The sequence below is a fragment of the Augochlora pura genome, chromosome 7 (assembly GCF_028453695.1).
Source record: "Augochlora pura isolate Apur16 chromosome 7, APUR_v2.2.1, whole genome shotgun sequence".
Taxonomy (NCBI): domain Eukaryota; kingdom Metazoa; phylum Arthropoda; class Insecta; order Hymenoptera; family Halictidae; genus Augochlora; species Augochlora pura.
The window spans coordinates 20,825,592-20,847,021 of NC_135778.1; the positions used below are offsets into that span (position 1 = coordinate 20,825,592).

At 40.2% G+C, this 21,430-nt stretch overlaps 1 protein-coding gene across 2 annotated transcripts; it reads left to right on the plus strand.

Moving 5' to 3' along the window:
• The first annotated feature begins 9,532 nt into the window (after window positions 1-9,532).
• Window positions 9,533-19,904, plus strand: LOC144473908 (uncharacterized). 2 transcript variants are annotated; one of them, XM_078188308.1, is made up of 3 exons: window positions 9,533-9,914; window positions 10,330-10,411; window positions 13,580-19,904. In XM_078188308.1, exons 2-3 carry the CDS (start codon window positions 10,337-10,339, stop codon window positions 18,347-18,349), a joined length of 4,845 nt encoding a protein of 1,614 aa, XP_078044434.1. In that variant the 5' UTR covers window positions 9,533-9,914; window positions 10,330-10,336; the 3' UTR covers window positions 18,350-19,904. The 2 variants fall into 2 exon arrangements, with proteins under 2 accessions (XP_078044434.1, XP_078044435.1); XM_078188309.1 differs by lacking the exons at window positions 9,533-9,914; window positions 10,330-10,411 and having other exon boundaries at window positions 13,768-13,903; window positions 14,059-19,903.
• The last annotated feature ends 1,526 nt before the right edge of the window (window positions 19,905-21,430 follow it).

Below are 21,430 nucleotides of genomic sequence, written 5' to 3' on the forward strand. Positions count from 1 at the left end.
CCACCGCTTGCACTATGCAATGTGGCATGGTCTGGCACGTCGACCTGCTAAGCACGGTTAACGGCTGAGTATATTTAGACTACCAAGTTGTGGGCTGGCACAACCTGCACCTGCTTAGCTGTTCGGGCTCCGGCGAGGCGAGTGGGCTTCGCTCAACCAGATCTTGGCCACCAGAGGATTCTGCAGGTCCTGGCCTCGAATCGGGTTGCTTCCTTGAGATAGTGCACCTCGTCAAGGAAGTGAGAGCTCCGGATGAGGAACTGACAAACCACGGTACTCCCGGAAAACCTGCTGGAGATTTACGACCTCCAGTAGGCGAATTTGTTTGTTGGAAATCACCGTCTCTGTTTGGATTTTGCCGATCGCAGGTATTTGCGAGACATCGGCTATTCTTGTTATTAGAACAGTGCAGACAACAGTTCGTTTACGAGTACGTATTTACGAATACGTCGCCGATCGCCATCCTCCTTTATCTAAAGGAAACGTCGGCGGTGTCACGTAAAATATCACGGAGTAGTAACAGAATAAAACAGCAGCTGAACCGTGATTTAAAAATACTAGTTTATTGTTAATTTACAAGAATCAGACACAAGGAGCTTTGCACGCTTCTGATGCAACTGGTAGGCGCGTGGGTAAAAACTGAGCGTGTCGCTTGGGGTGTGGTTCTATTTATCCTATTTTCTGATATGGAAGATGCACGGAGACTTATGACTAATTGACTATGACTAAGGAGTGAGAATTTCGGCGTTCGGTCAAGGTCCTGTTTACTATTATTTACTCTAAATTCGCTGGATACTTATGACTAAGCCTCGGTTAAAGTCTAGTGACTAACCCTACGCTGATTAGGTGTGACTACGCTTATGACTAATAGGGCGGAAAATTTTTTGGTTACAGCGGCAACGAGCCTCGCCTGCTCGCTCGCTTGAAACAAACAGCTGAGCGACGCGTGCTCTTTCTCTCTCTCTCTCTCTGTCTCTCTCTCTCTCTCTCTCTCTCGCTCTCGCTCTCGCTAAGACACGGGCATCGTGTAAGAACAGCTGAGATCGACGAGGAGAGCAAAAAACTCACCGACACTGACTAATTCTAATCCTATTTGGATTTATTATTCTGATTGCAGACCATGTAAACCGAGGAGGAACAGACGCGCCAGGTCCCGTCAGCAGAATAACACTGTAGAGAAGAAATATAGGAAACATTTATTTTACTCCTCGTGTTGGTTAATAAAAAACCTAGCAACTCCATAATCCCTCAGTTTCGGAACACGTTAGGGCTAACGGAAATCCTTAGCCATATCTAACAATTTGAAAAATCACATCATTTATATTTATATTATTCTGCTATATCTAAAATAACTTTCTCTGCTTCTAAATTCCTAAATATTCCAATTTAATTTGTTGAAATACATCGAAGGGAATTTAGCGCTAATAAAATACATGTTAACAAATCCGTGCTTGAACGACGGACCATAAAAATCTAGTTAATATTGATCTATGCTTGAGTATGTTTCACTTTGTCGGTTTCGCTGTGACTTTTGAACTAGTTCGATTACTGGGGATTGAAAATGCATATTTTCTTGAAATCGGCGTATTGAATAAGAGGAACGATACATTAGAGATTTTTTCACGGTCGGCGGAAAGCTGGAAATTCACAATTTCGAGCACCGTAAATGTGGAACAGGGAAAGATGAACATCGAAAGGCCGAGCATGGAAGAAGATAGTTTACAGAAAAAAAAGCAGTGTCCTCTATCACGCTCGGTTTGATCTATTTGTGCCCGGAATCATTCAATATTGACACCGCTACACACGGCAGCGCAATTTCAGCCTGCGTAGCGCGGCTCGAGCTTGATTGAAATCACCCGATCGTTTCAGAAATTGACAACATCGCGTCGATTGCTAAGGGCTCTGTTTAGTGATGTACAGATGTCACGGGTAGCTTTGATCACAGAATCAACCGAAACGATACATATGGAACTGTAAACACATGTTTCTCGGCTTTCCTGTCTATACATCCTGGCGCGACATTTTGTTTCTATATTATTCCCGTAAATCAAAAAGAGCTGACAGCTCGGCATTTACATTTATAGGATAATCTAACTATTTCCCAAGACTGATCGATATTCGCGTTGCACGTTGCATGTTGCGGGAGCGGCAGCTGCGTTGGATATAAGGAAATCCTTTTCGCGACAAAATCGAGCCTGCGCGGCGCCCGATTTACCATACGAAATTACATTCCTCGAGCTAACTTGATCCTCGTTTGAAAGAAGAACAGAATTGTCCGTTGCACGACTTGGTTTCCGCAGAGTTTCGGTTTTAAGGCGAAACGCCGATGCGAATGCTGCGTGACGGCTGGATAGACTTCTGGCGTTTCTGCATTGGAAAGCGGAAACTAATCTCTTTGCCTCTGTTCCGTTCAATTGGCTATCGAGCGCACTCCCGTCGAGGGGATATTAATTTTTTTGTCGAGGGGAGCCTGCGTCAGGGTCGTTTGTGCGACATCGGAATCCGCGGTTGCCGTACCCGGGGACAGATTTCTCCGCTTCATAACACGGAAATCCATCTCGATGCCGCGTCATCCACGAGATATCCTGTCCCGCCGGTGATATAACCACCTTATCGGTGTCGTTATTATGCTCCATCCATCTTATTCCGCTCCTTACATTAATCCTGCGCCTAAGGGATCGCCGCACTCTGCTACGGATCGAAGCTTCTGCCCCGATGATGAGGAATCACGATTTGCAAACCATGTACCTCCTGGAATATTAGGATACTCTACTTACAGTGTCGGTCATTGTACTTGGAGACACTATTCTACTCAGATTCTGATAGGTTACACATTGTGAGAAATATAAGCTATTCCTATCTTATTTTTTAGACTTTACGTCAATTTACATCACAATCTATGGACATATTCTTCGTTGCAGATAGTATTAATGAAAGTGATTGTTGTAAACATGTTTTTTTCTTTGCAACATTCTATTCTCGTCTTACATCGAGGTAAACGTAATGTTACTGTTCGGTCTCAAGAAGACCAAACACGAGATAACCACGGTCGGTTGCGATAGCCAAACCACTCGACGCGACGCGACTAGTCCCAAAGTTATCGGATGTCATCGGACACCACCACGAGACCACCGCGAGCGTACCCATTGACAGGGCAATACATACCACTGTGAATAAAAAATAAGGTGAATTTGTTTATAAAATGTAAATTCTTTATTTATTCTTACAAATCAATTTCATCCCTTTCAAAGTAATCCCCGCCCGATAAAACGCACTTTTGCCAACGCTTTTTCCAGTCCTCGAAACAGTCGGAATAGTCTTTTTCCGGTATAGCCTTCAAAATCTTCTTCGATTTGGTTTTTATCTCCTCAATCGTGTCAAAACGGCGTCCCCGCATTGGCCTTTTGAGTTTGCTGAATAACCAGAAGTCGCACAGAGCCAAATCAGATAAATACGGTGGTTGCGGAATGATAGGTCGAGTTTTTGGCAAAAAACTCGCGAAGAACCAATGCAGTATGACATGGTGCATTATCGTGGTGACTTTTCGTTGTTTACAAAAACACGTGTAACTCGGAGATAATTAAACCTTTTGGCAAACAGACGCTTGGCAAATGTTTTAGACAGTCCTACCAACATAGAAAAAAAAATAAAAAAAGAATAAATAAAGAATTTACATTTTATAAACAAATTCACCTTATTTTTTGTTCACAGTGTTATATTAGGTTGGGGAATAAGTTCGTAGCGTATTTTATTTTCTCTTATTTTACGATTTGTTGCTGTTTGACAAAGTGCGTCATATTTATTCGATATCGAAATATTTATTCGATATTACGATGCAGCGAATAACTAACAGATGAGAGTGATGGTTAGGCTAATGAATCTCGTGTGAAGTGTATGTTTGTTCTGTCTGTTCGTCGAACTGATCATCTCCGAGGTAACCTCGGAGTGGGTGTGTATTAAAACATTGAACACGCGGATTCGTAGATTGAATATTTCGGAAGAAGTAAGAGAAACGGTCGTCTTGAATTGATTGGTTAAAAGAAAAGCGTATACCGAAGGAAAGTGACCGCCCCAAACTCATCGTCACCCGCAGGTAGTGCTCGTACCCTCGGGTGAGACTCACGAAGGATCCGCGTGTCCCAGTGACGGACCGTGGCAGACAATGCATCATAAAAGGGCCTTGTGCGTTCGACAAAATACTCTAGTGCGGATCTTGGCAAAATATTAAAAGCTGATGGCCAGATGTGGGGTTTATTGAAGAAAATGACAAACAATAGATTAAGCATCGGCCTATTAGATACATTACCGGTCAGGAATGCGTTGAGAATATTTGAAAATTATACTATGCGCGTGTTTTTATGACGGTAGTTATTACTATAAGAATAATTTCGCCCTGCAACGGAATAGGGTGTTAGAATGGCAATGACGGCTGTAAACTAGTTCCGTTCTGTAACGGAACACAATAAGATAATTTCCGTACTAGCAAACGTCAAGGAAAATTTTTTTCGCCAAAACCTTGGCATCTGCAAGCGTGCGGCTCGAATTGTTATTTCGCTCGCCGAACATGTACCGCTACAGCCTCAAAAATAATAAAAAATTAAATGACTAAAAGAAAAAATTATTACAGTTTTGTAGAGCAAAGACAGCTCTATCGAATAAATATGACGCACTTTGTCAAACAGCAACAAATCGTTGTAAAATTAGAGAAAATAAAAAAACGCTGCGAACTTATTCCCCAACCCAAAACAAACCATTTTTCCAGACCTTTCCATATCCTTCGCATCAATAAACTAAGCACAGTTTCTCCAAATCACATCCCTACTCCGACGAACAAATTGCACTACCCACTCACCATTTACAGACCTTTTCCACCCCATATAGATATTAAGACAACCAATAGAAAGATCATAAGAGTCGACATTATACACGACACGGGACGGAACCAACAGAACACAAAAGACACTCGCTAAGAACACATCGAAGAACACAAAAGACACTCGCTAAGAACACATCGAACAACACAACAGTCTCTCGCACAGAATACCTCGAGCATAATTTGTACTGTTATGCGGCACCCCAAACATTTACCGTGAGTCACCGATTAGGCTGACCTGTGTGTCACTTTTGCCAAAACATTGCGTCACTAAAAGCATGGGTCATGCTTTACCCCCTTTTCAGGCTAGAAAACTGCATCGGATCTAGGCGACCAAAGTCCGGTGACTCTTATTGTGCGAGGATATAAAAGTACATGCTTCGCCATGCTCGAGCCTCAGTTTGACAGTATGTAGTTCCGCGTGATCTTCACTTTATAATAAAGTTCTTTGTAAAACCCCGTTTGTGGCTTATTCCGATTAAAAACTCTAACCGTCCAGCAGACAAGACTGTGGAGTCTCGAGAGATCCTTTTCCTTCTCCTCACGGCATAACAGTACGATCAAGTCGAAAAATATGTATATAAGTTTGTTACTATTCCTTTGTCACGGGAAAGTATCGCGTCTCGAACTAATAAACCGCACTATTAACTCCTCCCGTGTCGTTCACTTGAGAGTTATTTAGAATTATCGAAATGTATGTGAAAAAAGGAGTCGTAGAATATTTCCGTAGAAAATATTTGCGGACTATTATAAAGTACGTGATCGGCGACGAAAATAAAGAGGTGTTACTTGGTTGGAATGCGGTTAACGAATAATCTTTATTGGAGTGGACATTGGTTCTTATATACAGTCTTGTTATCGGTGTTTAGGGTATTGGGTTGCTTTCCGGTGGCTATCGCTTTGCTGGGTGGTCGCCCTGCTTCACACCTTCGTCGAGTTCCAATCTAACTAGGCGTCGTTACATTGTAACCTCGTCAAAACCCCGAGTATCGTCGCGAGCAAGCGAAACGGGACTTACGACCCCGCGAAATTCGGCATACAGATTTGCGACATTTCGGCGCGCAACAGTTACGTAATTGGAACGCGTTTTCTACCGTCGTCAGCGAACCAGAATAATGCAACTAAATTAAAGGTAATACTGGTTAACATTTTGAGTTTCCGGGTTATGACTGTTACATAATGGTTCTGACATCGTCTACGTGCATCACGCGGGTAGGGTTCGTTTCAAATAGTCGTCTAGTACCGGCTAGCATAACACTTTATGGTTGGGATAATACGATTTCCAGCAAGTAAGGATAACGTCGAATGCCCGGGTATTCTCTAGAGATTAGAGTCCCACCGAAATTTGAATGTACAACGTGAGGAACATCGATCGGAATGCAAGTAGGTTACGCCCCAGCATTATGGGGTTTCCTGACAAGAACCCGCTACACGATCCAATGAGGCACTATACAGAAATCACACAGCGGCACGTAGAGAAAATATTGAAATGTTTTAATTACAAGTAGACAGAAGTGACGATTGCGCTGAGATTGTGGTACTTTCGTCGGTGAACAATTTAAAATCGATTTCTCGCCGTGATATCAGAAAGTTAGGCGAAATCGTGTTAAGTGATTTTAATTACTTAGAAAACTTGGACAGTCCCCCACGGAAGTTTCCACGTCGCTCAACGGGGAAGTAGATGCTCCACTCTATTCCCTATCTTCGTTTTTCCTTAGCTGACGCTCGTTTTATCTGCGTTCTTATCTTCGGGCCAGCCAATTATTCCTTCGTCCAATCGATCCTGGATTCTAGCAATTAAAGAAGCTTCGTTAATGCCGTGACCCTTTCCCGTATTATTTCGACTACGTCGTTCCCTTTTCTCCAGGATGATTATTCCGGGATGATTAAATATTCTGCCTCTAATTGTTCGATCCTCGTTTAAAACGGATCTGAAACCATTCCAATGAATAGCTTTTATTGTTACACACTGCTACACAACCGTGTTATATTTAATTGCAGACCTCATTGAATTTTACTACTGTGATCAAAAAGTAAGGTGAAATGGTAATTTAAAACTACTGGGCATTAGGAAGGCAGGTAAATTTTATTTCCTAGGTTAGTAGGTCTGGCTATAACATTTGCCAAGCGTCTGTGTGTCAAAAGGTTTAATTATCTCCGAGTTACACGTGTTTTTGTAAACAACCAAAAGTGAATTTTTCGATTTTTACAATGGGTGATTTTGTTGAGCAAAGAACTTGCATCAAATTTTGTTTGCGGAACGAATATTCTTGCGCGGACACGTTAAAAATGTTGCGGAAGGCCTTTGGTGATCAAACTATGGCACAAAAGAACGTTTATAAGTGGTACAACGAGTTCAAACCGCGCTCTGGACGACCATCAACGTCTACCGACGAGGGCCACGTCCAAAAGTCAAAGATTTGATGCTTGAAAATCGTCTATTGTCAATTAGAGGCAATTAAGAATATTATTTGAGCGTTATGCGTCATTTGCGTGAAGCTATTCGTCTGAAACGGCCGGAATTATGGACGAACAACTCTTGGTTCCTTCATCACGATAATGCACCATGTCATACTGCATTGGTTCTTCGCGACTTTTTTTGCCAAAAGCTCGACTCATATCGTTCCGCAACCACCGTATTCGCCTGATTTGGCTCTGTGCGACTTCTGGCTATTCAGCAAACTCAAAAGGTCAATGCGGGGACGCCGTTTTGACATGATTGAGGAGATAAAAACCAAATCGAAGAAGGTTTTGAAGGCTATACCGAAAAAAGACTATTCCGACTGTTTCGAGGATTGGAAAAGCGTTGGCAAAAGTGCGTTTTATCAGACGGGGATTACTTTGAAGAGGATGAAATTGATTTGTAAGAATAAATAAAGAATTTACATTTTATAAACAAATTCACCTTACTTTTTTATCACAGTAGTATGTAGCATGGTGTCTAGATGCTACATTTATTTAGTTCTAAGTACAAAGCTGCTACACAACGAAATTGATTTTAATCTATGTCTACAAAAACTTCATGAGATGGCTGAAGTACTTTAGTTCTTTTGCTCACAGTTTCTATTCATTGGAATTTTAATCGTCGAATTTTTGTAAAACTATGAGTAGCAAGTGATGTTCTCGTTCTTGCGAGATAATACTTGCGTTTAATTATATGTGAGAGGATTGGGTGATTTAAGGACGATGTTCCTTAGTGAATTCATTTTAACCACTTCGGTACGAGCGTCGACTATAGTCGACGGCCACAGATGAACACACACAGCCGAGTGTCGACTATAGTCGACGGCCGTGATATGAACGCACACGGCCGAGCATCGACTATAGTCGACTGCCAAGAACTTTTGCCTTATCTCTACAATTGCAGTGTTTACGTCCAGAAATACACATAAATAAGCTTTTCTCTTCAAACATCTGTAAAAGAGCAAAACGGATTCACTGTCGATGCATGAAGTAGCATGCGAATGGTAAGTGCCGGCTGTAGGCATAATTTCGTGGCCGATGCGCGCCGTACCGAAGTGGTTAATGATTCGCCACGAAAGACATTTATAGTTTCAATGTTTTGTTCAAATCCTCTTCAAGGTCTACACCTTGTGACTGGCAAGGGTAGAGCCATGGGTTGAGAGTGAAGCTATGAGGCAAAGCTACGGGCAAGCGACTTAGTAAAATGCACACGTGAAGAAAGAAAGTGCGAAGTGTTTATGTTTTCATGCCATCCTTTTTCAACCACTCGCACTCATTACCGTTATACGACGATCATCCGACATTTCATTCAATCCCTACATTATCTACAGTCGGTCTCTATAACTGCTTTCAGTTAATAACGTGTAGTTAACGGCTGGGAAGTCCCATGATAATCAAGAAACTATTGCCCTCGGAGGTGGAAATTGGAGCTCGCCGATCGATGTCTGCTCTAAACTGAAAATCACTGCCCACACTGGTATTCTATAGTTGAATAGCTTTTATCAATATCTGAATAACAGTCATTCTGAAATAAGGATAAACAGCGTTTTTCTTAAATTATGTTTATAATTTTGTTACACCCTGTATATATACTCGCAATGGGGAGAAGAATACCTAAGGTCATTTGAAGCGCGTTATTTAACAAGTTATTAATGAAAAAGGTTGAACAATGAGAGACGAGCTCCACTGACGCCGTAACGGCTGAGCTAACAAGCGGACAAAGCTCAATTCCCCTAACGGGCTCGGCCGCCTTATGCCAGCTGATCTCATCTTTCATTGGTATATACAGGGTGTACCAAATTATTCATACTCCAGAAAATGAGAGGTTCCTGAGGCCATTTCAAGTATCCTTTTTCTTTGCTGAAATGCAATCCGCGGCTTTGTTAACGAGTTATTAATGAAAAAACAGTGACGAATGAGAGCGCGCGCGCACGCGCGAGATTCAACCTGGCTTTATTACGTCTTGATGCGTGGGCGGATGTAGGAAGAATGAATAAATATTTTTTGCTTCTTTGAACACCCACGTCGACGGCGCTTTTGCTTACGGGTAGAATACAACTAACTTAACCTAAGGGCTCAAAACTAACTATGCTAATGACTAGTTACATTTTTTTCTAACCTAGTTACATTTATCTTAACCTAGCTATTCTAGATGGCGCGTCGAGCCTACCGCTACATAGTCTATTCAAGCGTGAACCGTGTAAACGTTCGTTCAAACTAAACATGATTCGTACAAAAATTTCTCCGTTGGTTGATTATCTACTTCACGGAACTGCATCGCCCTTTTTTTAATTTTTATAATGTTAACCAAATATATAATTGTATTAGATTCGAGAATTTAGACATGATAGACATATTTTCTGCGCGGTTTTGTACAAGTGCAACTCTCGAGATCGTGTCAGTGTCTATGAGTCATCACTCTGGAAGCATTAATTGCGATAACATGTCGTGTTGTTAGGTTTATAACCTACCTGAACGTGGACACGTATAAAGTGATATGTCAGCACGTAAACTCGCCATTTTGATTTCTGATATGCTGCAGTGATTCTGTAGTCAACCGACATCATAATTTTCCATTGTATGTATTTTAATAACATTTTATAATTATCGTATATAGAGATTATATTTTTGGTCATTGCCGTATTTTAATCTATAGACACTGTCATACTTGTTTTGTTATCATGAAGTTTTGTAGTAATTGTGTGATAATTCTAGATTTTTCTTTTCTTCTATCATCGTCCATAATGATTTTGATGAATTAAAATTTGTGTTATTATTGAAAATGATTATATATGATCATATAGCATTATAATTATTATAATGATTATGTAATCTCATGTGTAGACTTAGATGATAACTTAAAGGTAGTAAACATTATTTGTTCTGTAATATGATTTGAAAAAACATTTGAAATAGTACAATTAAGAGGTAACAGAACCAAATTTTTCTCCTTCGCACCTCAGCATTTTTTTTATGTGAATATGATTTCTCAGTGAGAAAATGGCTCGAGTTTATGTATACGATCGCCCAGTTGATTCTGTCCTGACGAATGCGTCCTTCTATGACAAGCTGAATGTAAGTACCATATATTCACATTATTTCATTACTTTTTATATTATATATATTACTCTTTCATGTCTATTTTATTTGTATTGTTTCATAACTGTCACATGTTCTTCATAATTGTTTTCATATAGAACGTGCAATATAATACCTCAATATGTCTTATAAACTCCTGTTGCTTAAGCACTTCCAAATGTGTTCGGAACTTAACAATGATATATTCTATCATTGCAATGATTTAAATGTCTAAAATAATATAAGTACTGTTGTATTACATTATGCTGTTCTAATTGTGATAGCAAAATAAATATTGAATTAAAATATGTTAAATGACTTTACATTAGTTTACTTTCAATGTTTTGTATTATCCAGACATGTAACATGTGTCTGGATATTAATGTTTATTTCACTGTATCATATGTTTTACACTTGTTTTCTTGTTACGTGCTCCTTTGTTAAAATATATGTTAATAGCTGAATCAATAAGCATGTCATGCTATCATTAAATTATCAGACTATATAAACGGTAATAGAGCAGAATATTTATGAAACGATTACACCACATGATTGAAAAATTGTTACTGCATTTCTTTTTATAAATAGTAGTACAAATGACCATATGTCATAGTGTGGCACAGTGTCCACCTTATACTTCATTTACCTAAAATCATTTACCTACTTATCGACTGTCGGTTTACCGACTGGTCACTTACCAACTGTTGCAAGTGTCATCGCCTATATCATTTTGCGTGCAGATTCAAAGTCGTGGGTCAGGCACTCCAGCAAATAGCTGAACATGGCCTCAAAACTATTCACATTGACAGTGCATATTTCTTACAAATTTGTGCATATCGTGTCAGTCGGCATCATTAAAGAGTATTCTGCCCGTCTTATGCTTATTTATTATTCATTTTTTAATTATTGCTACCATGCAGTTGTTGCCAGGCTCCCACACTTGTCCAATACTAAACATTTTCTTAAATTTCTTGAAAAATCGAGCGAACGGCTGGGTAACTGATTATTATTTCTTGAGTAGAAGCTGAGCATTTTTCTTTCTAATCTGCAGCTATTGGGTTGTCAAGTATGAAATGGGGCAAAAAATGCACATAATTGAATTCGATTTTTCTCCAATAAAAACTTTTTATTTTTAATCAAAGTATGCACCCATATTATCGATACACTTTTGCCATTTTAGAGGTAACTCATTTATTCCTTTGCTGTAGAAGCCTGGGTCACGGGAATCAATGAACTCTTGAAACGCCATTTTGACAGCCTGTGCGGAATTGAATTTTTTTCAGATAAAAAGTTGTTTAAATTTTGAAAGAAATGAAAGTCAGTGGGGGCAAGGTCTGGCGAGTACGGTGGGTGACGGAGAGTTTCCAACTTTGACACGGTCATTCGTGCGTCATGTGGTTGAGCGTTGTCGCGCAGGAGAATTGGGGTCAACCGATTAACTAATTTTGGCTGTTTAATCGCAAGATTTCTCATTATTTCGACTAGTTGATAAAGTAGACATCCGCCGTGATCGATTGGCTTGGTTCCACAAGCTGTGGTGGATGACGCCTGAGCCAGACCACCAAACAGTGACCATCAGCTTCTTCTGGTGGATGCCTCGTTTCGGACAGTGTTTTGCTGGTTCATCTTTGTCCAACCATTGCGATGAACGCTTACGATTATCGTACATGATCCATTTTTTATCGCACGTAACAATTTAATTGAGAAATGGTTTGGCTTTCTTGCGAGAAAGAAGAGAAAGACATGCGTCGAGTCTTCGTTCCTTCTGTGCATCAGTCAATTCATGCGGTATCCATTTGTCCAGTTTTTTCACTTTACCGATTTTGTGCCAAATGAGTCAATATGGTTTGTTGTGATACATTGTACATTAATAATAATTCACGTGCACTTTGGCTGGAATTCGTTTCCGCAGTGGCTTTCAGGACGTCATTATCCACCTGAGTCTTGGGTCGACGACGTGGTTCATTAGACAGGTCCAAATCTTTCGAACGAAATTTCTTAAACCAACGGGCTACAGTCGCGTTTGTAGCCACGTGAATGCCGAGCACTCTATTGTTATTGGCGACTGCCTGTCGTGTTGTGTCTCCACGGTGGAACTCATACTTTATTACCACACGAATTTCGCTGATTTCCATGGTCTCATTTAATTGCCTATACAAAAAAAATTGCAAATTTTTTCAAACTGAAATATGCGTTGGAAAGAGGCAAAGATGTACCTTTCACACGAAAAACAAATTATGCCAAAATACGGCGGCTAAATGAGGTTATGTGCAATTGAAATAAAAAACATGAACTTTGCTCCATTTCATACTTGACAACCTAATACCACAACGGGGAGACGGTAGGTACGCACGTTTAGGGAATGATTACTTCTTGGTTTTTTCATAAGGATCACTTTGATTGAAAAGATATTCTCTTGCTGCAGTTTTACTCATTCGATCTGGTTCCCATAGTGGATGAATGGGGGTTGGGGGGGGGGGGGGAGGGAGAGAGGAGTCTATGCTCTATTGAGGGGGTAGTTTACAACCAATCAGTTATCCAGCTCTGGGTTAATGTGTTTAGCTATTTGAACAGTTCGCAAGATTTCAGTAAGATACTATTGCCCCCTGTTTAATAATGATTTAGGGAATCATAGTTTCAACCATAACTGCAGATATAGTTCTAGGTATCAGTAATGGAATTTGCACATATTTCTCCATATATCTTTGTAATTCTATTCAATTCCGTATACGTAGCAGTATTGTGTTAGCTGACTATCTCTATCCTGATCAGTTCGTGAAAATGGTTTAGGGAAAGAATCTCAATAAAAATAAAAAATATCATGACTAAATTTGTTCCTCATTGACAATAAATAAGTAGGAAACATTATGCTTTGGTAGCTGCCCAAAAAACCACGCCCGTTCTTGCTCATAGTTTCCAGTCGCTAGGAAGAAAGCAGATCAGTCTTGGTGACATCAAAGATAGAAATTCCTTTCGGAACGTACTGGATCATTGTAAAATCATCAGGACAATGTCTGTCATGACAAATTTCCGTGGATCGTATCAATAGGTTTTTTGTTTTATGCTCTGCCTCGCGTCATGTAAAAGAATTAATCCTTCGTACTATAGAGTTTTTTGAGAATTGCGTGTTAGGTTGTTCAATATTGTTTGTACATTTTCTTTCAGCATGTTACAACTCAGCTGGAGATTAAACAAGAACCACGCGATACGGATGGTAATTACCAGAGCAGTACTTTGCAGCTGGCAGATAACAATGCAAAAGCTGCCGTAATAGGCGAAACAGTTGTTCAGGGGACGCAACGATTGAGTAGTTTAAATAACAAAGAGAATAAGCTTATATCGCCTAAGGACCGTGATGATATAGACATACCTAACACGAACGTTATCAATAAGCGAAAGCGTAAAGCTTCGTCATTTAAAGAATCGAAAAAGCCGGAGAAGAGTGCCCGCGTTAAATATAAGTTTTCAGAACTAATCCAAGAAGCACAGGTGAAATGTCGCATATGTTGCATCAAATTTAAGTCCTTGAAAAAATTACGGAAGCATATAGACAATTACCCGGAAAAGATCGAGCATCCTTGTAATAAATGTCTTTCGTTATGTAAATTACCACATTTGTTAAATAATCAAATTTGGATCCGTAGGCGAAAAAGTATTCGTTCCAAAAGAGTATGCTTTTACTGCTCTTTCTGTAACGCGAGATACTCGAAGAAATCGCATTTACAATGTCACGTGTTTCATAAACACAATGCATTATTACCCTGTTCTGCAAACCAGTCTGATAATCCTAGCGAAATTGATGAATCTATGAAAATGAAAAAACTAGAAGGGATTAATAAAACCAGGAAAAATGGTAAAATTAGTGGAAATACGAGAACCAGAGAAGTTAGTGAAATCGGAGAAACTGGTAAGTCAAATGAAACTAATAAAGCAAGAGAAACTAGTAAAACCAGAGAAAATATGGAAGCAAGAGAAACTAGTAAAACCAGAGAAAATATGGAAGCAAGAGAAACTAGTAAAACCGAAGAAAGTATGAATGTAGGAGAAACTAGTAAAACCACTGAAATTGATGAAAGCAGTGAATTCCCATTAACTGAGGGTGCTGATAGTCACAGAGAAAGTTCTTCTGTACAGCAGAAAGGAGATAATGAAACCAGTCCTTCCACCAAAAAAATGAGACAAACGACTATAACCGAGTTCTGGTCAGGAAACATTAGAATAACAGAAGCTACTTCTCCGCAACAAGTTAATACTCCAAAAAAAACTCTGAAGAAAGCGATAGCTAAACAAAATCAAACACTGATACAGGGAACTGATTTTTATGTCCAAACACCGAAAAGGAGCACACCTATAGAATTGAAGAGGATATCCGAGTCACGTGGTCCTGAAGAGGATATCCACAAAAAAGTTGTAACTAGAAGAAGCGGGATGATAACAGAGAAGGTAGATCTAGGTCTGGAAAGTGGAACGAAGATAACGTCAATTAACAATGAAATCTCTACACCAAAAGACAACACTACGAAGCCTAACCAACCATTTGTCCAAATACACATAGATTCCGACACGATGGAAGGATTACTCAGTAATAATGTAAAAGTAGAAGTGGAAGATGAATCTAGCGAATTCGCATTACAAAATTACAGTCTTCGACGCGTAACAAGAAATGCCATTGACCAAGCTTCAAATGATTTAAATACGACACCCACGAACAAATCTATTAAGAGAATTAGGTCCAGAACACTGTCCCCTCGCATGGTTAGAGAAAAACGTAAGCATAAATGGACGGAGGACGAACTGAGGACCAAATTCAAATGTAAAGGCTGCAAAATTAACTTAGTTAGATGCGATATGGTGGTTGAAACAAAAACTGTCGACGTTATTCAAATCTCGATAAGAGAAGACGAAGAACTCGCAGAAATGTGGAGAAAGAATATGAAGTTAACGAGATCGAACGTTCCACTAACCAAAGTGGACGAACCTATAACAGTAGAATGCTTACAAGAATCAGAAATGTCTAATGCATCTTGTGATAGCACGAAAACCAGCTCACGTATACTGTTTCGGTGTAAAGTTTGCAAGGAACGCTTCCCTTTAAAGAAAAATTTATGCAAGCATTTGGCGCTACACCATGTGTTCTACATATCGAGTATATGCAGCGCTATGTACAAAACTAGAACTGAATTGCAGTCACACTACATGAAGAGACATTGTGGTTTCAAGCGTATTCAGTGCTGCGTGTGCTTTGAGAAGTTTTCGTCACTAGTAATATTGAAGCAGCACCTCATACTGCACTGCATCCAGGTATTGTTACCGAAGAACGACAGGCAACGTAACAAGAAACTGGGCAAGTGTGTGATCTCCGAAAAGATCCAGTGCAAGGTTTGCGGCAAGCGCTTTCGGTTAAAGTCCCGTTTCAAGGAGCACCAAAGACTGTGTAAGAAAATGGGGACAAGAGGCAAGAAATTGCAAAAAGTGCCGAATCCCGTGGAAACATCACTAACGGAACGAACATTGAAAGATTCGAACATTGAACTGGACCATGATCTTCATAATGCAAAATCATCGACAGTGATACAACCGAAGAGGTTGTTGAAGGGTATCGCTGTAGCGAAGGGATACAACGTAGACCTTTCCGACGCTGACAAGGAGAAATTCTTTTGCATCACTTGCAATACTCGCTTTCAAACATTTCAAAAATTATGCATACACGATCAGACCTACTCCAAAGCCGCCACGTACGTTTGCGAGAGCTGCAACACCGCGTTCAGCAATATGAGATTACTGCGGAATCACCGTCGTAACACCCACGCGATAGATACTCTTCGAGAGTTCAAGTACTTCTGCTCGTTTTGCACTCAGGGCTTCATGACAAAGCTCAGTGTTCATATTCACACGAAACACTTCCACGCTGGTCAGACACCTATTATTCCCATACCGTGCGTAGACACCACCCAAGATTGGTTGGTGTGCAAAGTGTGCAGTGTATGTAATCTGGTGTTCGAGTCTAGCGAACGGTTCATCCAGCACAATATTTTCTACTACAAGGGTCAATCGTTTACCTGCTCGATCTGCAGTAAGACCTACCAAGGAATGTTCATGCTGCATAATCACATTAAATTCGAGCATACCACGGAAGACATGAAGAAACAGTACGCGTTTACATGCGAGACCTGCGGCGAAGGCTTCACCATGGAGTCGCAGTACCATGCGCATAAATACCATGTGCACATGATGTTGCCCGTTAGATCTCTGCAGTATCTTCAAGAGCATACCTACATGATATCTGCTGTAAACGCGATAACGTCGGATGGGTCGATTTCGAAATACAGCTGCGACATTTGTAATTTAAGTTTCATGGCTGCAGAAAACCTGCGTCAGCACAAGATAGAGTACACTAATGACGGCGATTACCTATGCCCTCACTGTACCAGAAGATGTCTTACAAATGACATTCTCAAAAAGCACCAGAGTTTGTCTCATAGTAGTTCCAACCCCATTGATTGTTACAAATGTCGCCACTGCAAAGAAGTGCTCCCCGGGAGTGTAGAACTGAACTCTCACGAAGCACACTTTCACCCGATGACCAGCGAGATTCATCGTGACTGCAGTAACCAAGCTTTTGTCTGCACTATTTGTGGTATGAAGTTCGAAAGCCTTGAAAAATTGAATTATCATTCCCAGGAATACTCAAACGAATCTAACTATTTGTACAGTTGTAAAATTTGCAACCATCACTTCTCAGAGCTGCATAACCTAGAGGTTCACAAATTAAGACACACGAATTTGAACTTCATTTTGTCTAAATATCACTGTCCTATATGTCGCGAAGGATTCGAAAATCAAATGAATGTCTGGATTCATGTGATGCATTTCCACCAAAATGCGAAGATTGAGAATCCGGCAACTAATGGTGTACAGAACACGCAACGCTGCGATCAAAGCGCTGTTATGCCCAATTCAGTTTTCAACGGTCAACTGAGAAAGAAGTTAACAATGTGTGTCGATTGTTTGGTGACATTCGATTCCGAGAGGGCTCTATCCTATCATAAAGCACGCTACGTGGACAGAGGGAACCATGTCTGCGAGCAATGCGGTAGGAAATTTGTGTTCCTGAAGCTGCTGAAGCAGCACTTGAAGAAACATGGTGCTGGCATCGGCCGTTTGAAGTACACGTGTCCTGGGTGCGATGAAAGATTCGGCAATGCGGTGGTCAGGTACCAGCATATCATTCATTTTCATGGAAGAAGCATGTGGAAGAGCAAGGTTCTTTATCCCATGATCATTCAGAATGATCCTGAAAGTGCTGCTGAGCTATTACTTCACGAGAAACATGACACGTCATCGCCTCAAGTACATACTCTAACAGACACGCCGCCGATTGCCTCTGCGAATAGTGAACCTGTTGATGCAACCAATTCTACAAATAGCGAATGTAGTGACAGTCAGGAGAAATCCTTATCAACAATCGATTCGTTAGCGGGTGCGAGTGAACAGGATGCACAGAGTGTGAATGCAAGTACGCAGGATTTATATGCGTTCTGTCCAGTATGCAACCAAAAATGTACATCATTAAATGCGTTCGTGATGCATCTGAAGTGTGCACATAGTCAGGTAATTAAGAAAAACATCGGCAACTCGTCTCGGACTTCACCAAAGCACATCGACTGCCTGTCCGATGATACCACCTTCATCAAGGAAGGCAACATGCATCTGAACGAATCGCGTCCGTGTAATGAGGATGCAGCTGTCCATATCTCGGAGGAAGATGATGATTTGGTAGAAGTCATTTGGGAAAAGAAGAGGAATGCTCCTAAAGAAATTGAAGAGCAGGATAATGATGATGAGGTTCACATTCTGTGTTGTAGCGAGCGTATACCGATCGTTAACTATGACGAAACGGTATCAATGCCTGAACAAGTCGTCAAGATAACGTAAATGAGTGTGGACAAGTCTGGCTTAGGTGATCCTCTAAGTAACGCATGGTTTTTCAAGTTTTTAAATAATATTTTTACAGAAGCGACTATAATTTATACATAAATATGTATGGTATTGTTAGGTCGAACGAATTATTGAGACAGTTATGATATTTACACATTTTGAAAACCATTCCCTGTTATTTATAGTTTACAATCTATGGTCATGTTTTAGGTAGAACATTATGAATGGGCCTTTCCTTTCTCCTTTCGCGTCTTTCTAAATTCGTGCACGTATTATACCTTGTGTAATATTTTATTGCATCAATGCAAGCAACTTATTTACTAGGTTGTTTCCTTGTCCCATTGATTTACTGTTTAAGATATGTAGAAACTTGATGTATTATAGTATAGATTATTTTTTAACTCGTCTTGAATTGTAAGTAAACTATTTCCATAATAAAATTTGTTTAACGTAACGTATCGCGCGGTCTGTTAAGTTTTAAGAGTTAATAGAAATTCGAATTTTAACGTTGATCAAGTCTACTCAATGGGAAACTTTTACGTAAAATGTAGGATACCATTTGCGAGGTATCTTTCGATTGTATTATCTTTTATGAATGATGTGATTGAAAGTATCCCTAAACCTTTAGCGTGTCCACTCTGTTAGAATTCTTTGCGTATTGCCATCAACGGAATCGGTTAAATTTAACTATTGATATCATGTGTTGTATATCAAGTCCAAAATTAATTTTAAAATTATTCAATTTGTAACATATATTAGGCGATGGAAACTAATTATAATATTGTAAAAAGTATTCAAGAATGCTCGAAGAATATCTTTTTCATCGAATGTAAGAATGCTCGTCTTTGTGACGCAACGCCAATATAATCCTTGTCATTATCAATAAATTATCATCTATTTTTATCTAATGCTACATGTGCTCTATCGTCTGTTTTTAGAAAAAGTTATAATGTAGTTTGATCAATCATGTACGAACGTTTGATCAGACTAAGTCTCGTTATATTATGGAATCTTTCATGTTATTCAAGCATCTCTCATATGTACTTCGTTGTGCCAACATTCTCGATATATTAATCATTCGCGGTCGTATGCCTACTATTAGCCACCCATGCCATTTATTTATTTTTGTAAATCTTTGTTATTGTTCAGCATCGCACCCATACACAAACTTAATACGACCGCAAAGGCTTAAACATAATCCTCTATATTCCTGTAGTAAGGCAAGGCAGATACGACGTTTCGTTGAAGGTATAATGGATTTTACAGATTTTTTCGATATTTTAAGTTCTATTTCGTCACTATTCGACTACGATGTTTGCTTTGGTTTTTGTATGCATGTCTAATTGGGCTTTCCACTCTGGCAACCTCGCATTCTTCATCTGGCAGCAACTATATCTATGCTAATAGCATCTTAAATGCAATTCCTCTTTTATGTTCCTCTTAATTCATTCTAGCTTCTAAGTTCGATAGCTTCTATGCGCTATAGCGGCCCTTACCAACAAACTAATCAACGCGAGAGATAAGAACAATCGGTCGCCACGCATCGCCGAATCCCTTACGTTTCTCAAATCTTGGATCATTATTCCTCTTGTCTTTCGCGTTGTTTACTTAGTCAATAATGTAGGGATTTTCAACAACAAAGGATCAACCACAGTCACTTTATCAAGATATGTAGTAATAGAAAAGGGGAAAAACAAGATAATCAAATAAAATAGTCTTTACACACAAGTCTCTCACAAATATCTCACACGGTTCGTCTTCGCTCTCTCAACGCTCTCACGCAACTGGGCAAACTTTTCTACAAGCATTCTCATTTCAAAAAACAGTCACACGGTCCAAACACTCTTCATTCACACCTCACTCGATCCGACTATCGCATAACCCAAACGCTCTTATCTCATACCCCACAATAATGATACGGAACATGAAAAAGTAAAAACGATGAGATGGGGTGGCAATGATCAGTTCTAGTTGCTCCCACCCTGTGTTGTTTAGTTTTTAAGCGAGGACCACTCCTTCCAGCTCTCAATTGTACAGGTTTTACTGTAACAATCCCTAAGACATTTTTAGACAACTAAATCGAGAGTGGAACAGGCTCAATGGACACTGGGTGGGGATAACGCTGGCATAAGATCGATGTTACGTAATATATGTATTCGAATCGTGTACCTTCGATTCGCAATGTTGAATGCATGGGTCATGGATACTATCCCTATTAGTACCTCTACCTTGAGTCCCCTGGGTCGCTTTAAGTCGCAATCAGAACATGAGCGTGACTGCGATGCGCCTACAACATAGGTGCGCCCGCATGACCGTCCGAACCTCCATATCTTTTATAATCTCTCGCCTCTACTGAAAAGCGAACACCAAAACGATGGGAATACACCTTGTACTAGAAAGGCGTAGGCACATCACAGTTGGAGAAGTCGACAATTCCCTTATTACGCCACTTCAGTTTGCTGACTGGAAGCAGAAAAGTGCGGACATGAGGAACTAGGATCCCAGCATCCTGACCACTTTACGACATACTTGCAGGAAAGTAAGGATGGAAGAATTAGCCATCACAAATGGGATTGGATAATGCCAATGGATTTTCGTTGGCAGCCTATTGGAATCGTCCAATCGCATTTGTGAGGTATTCTCTCCGCCTCTTGTCTCTTGGTCACACCAAGAGACACCAATAGACCCACTAGCCTTGAGTGGGAACGGTGAGGACATCGGTGTAGCTGTACAAGAAATGCCCTTATGTTGAAGGCAAATGGTAACACTGCTGGGTATACGGTGCTCGCTCAACAGCCTACCATCGAACCGCTACCCTGCCACTATGCTACTATGCGTCGAATTCTTCTACTCTTTCTTCGAAATTGTAATAAAACTGTGAAGCTAGGTGAACACTTCATTTTTCCTCCAGTCTTCCGTTTCTACGACGTCGTTTCCCTATTTTTTGACAGCGAGCACCATCGTTTCTCTACGCCCACATGCGCGCGATTTTATGATACAGTTCCAAAGTATTATAGCCTACTCGCTTCCACAACAAACTATAACGCGATGCCACCTTTCTACAACAGCATGTATATA

What these genes read in the sequence shown, in the direction of transcription:
- LOC144473908 (XM_078188308.1), top strand. Translation starts at nt 10,337, where the DNA reads ATGGCTCGAGTTTATGTATACGATCGCCCAGTTGATTCTGTCCTGACG. An exon ending in CCTTCTATGACAAGCTGAAT is followed by an intron (nt 10,412 to 13,579) that starts GTAAGTACCATA and finishes ATTTTCTTTCAG; the next exon opens with CATGTTACAACTCAGCTGGA.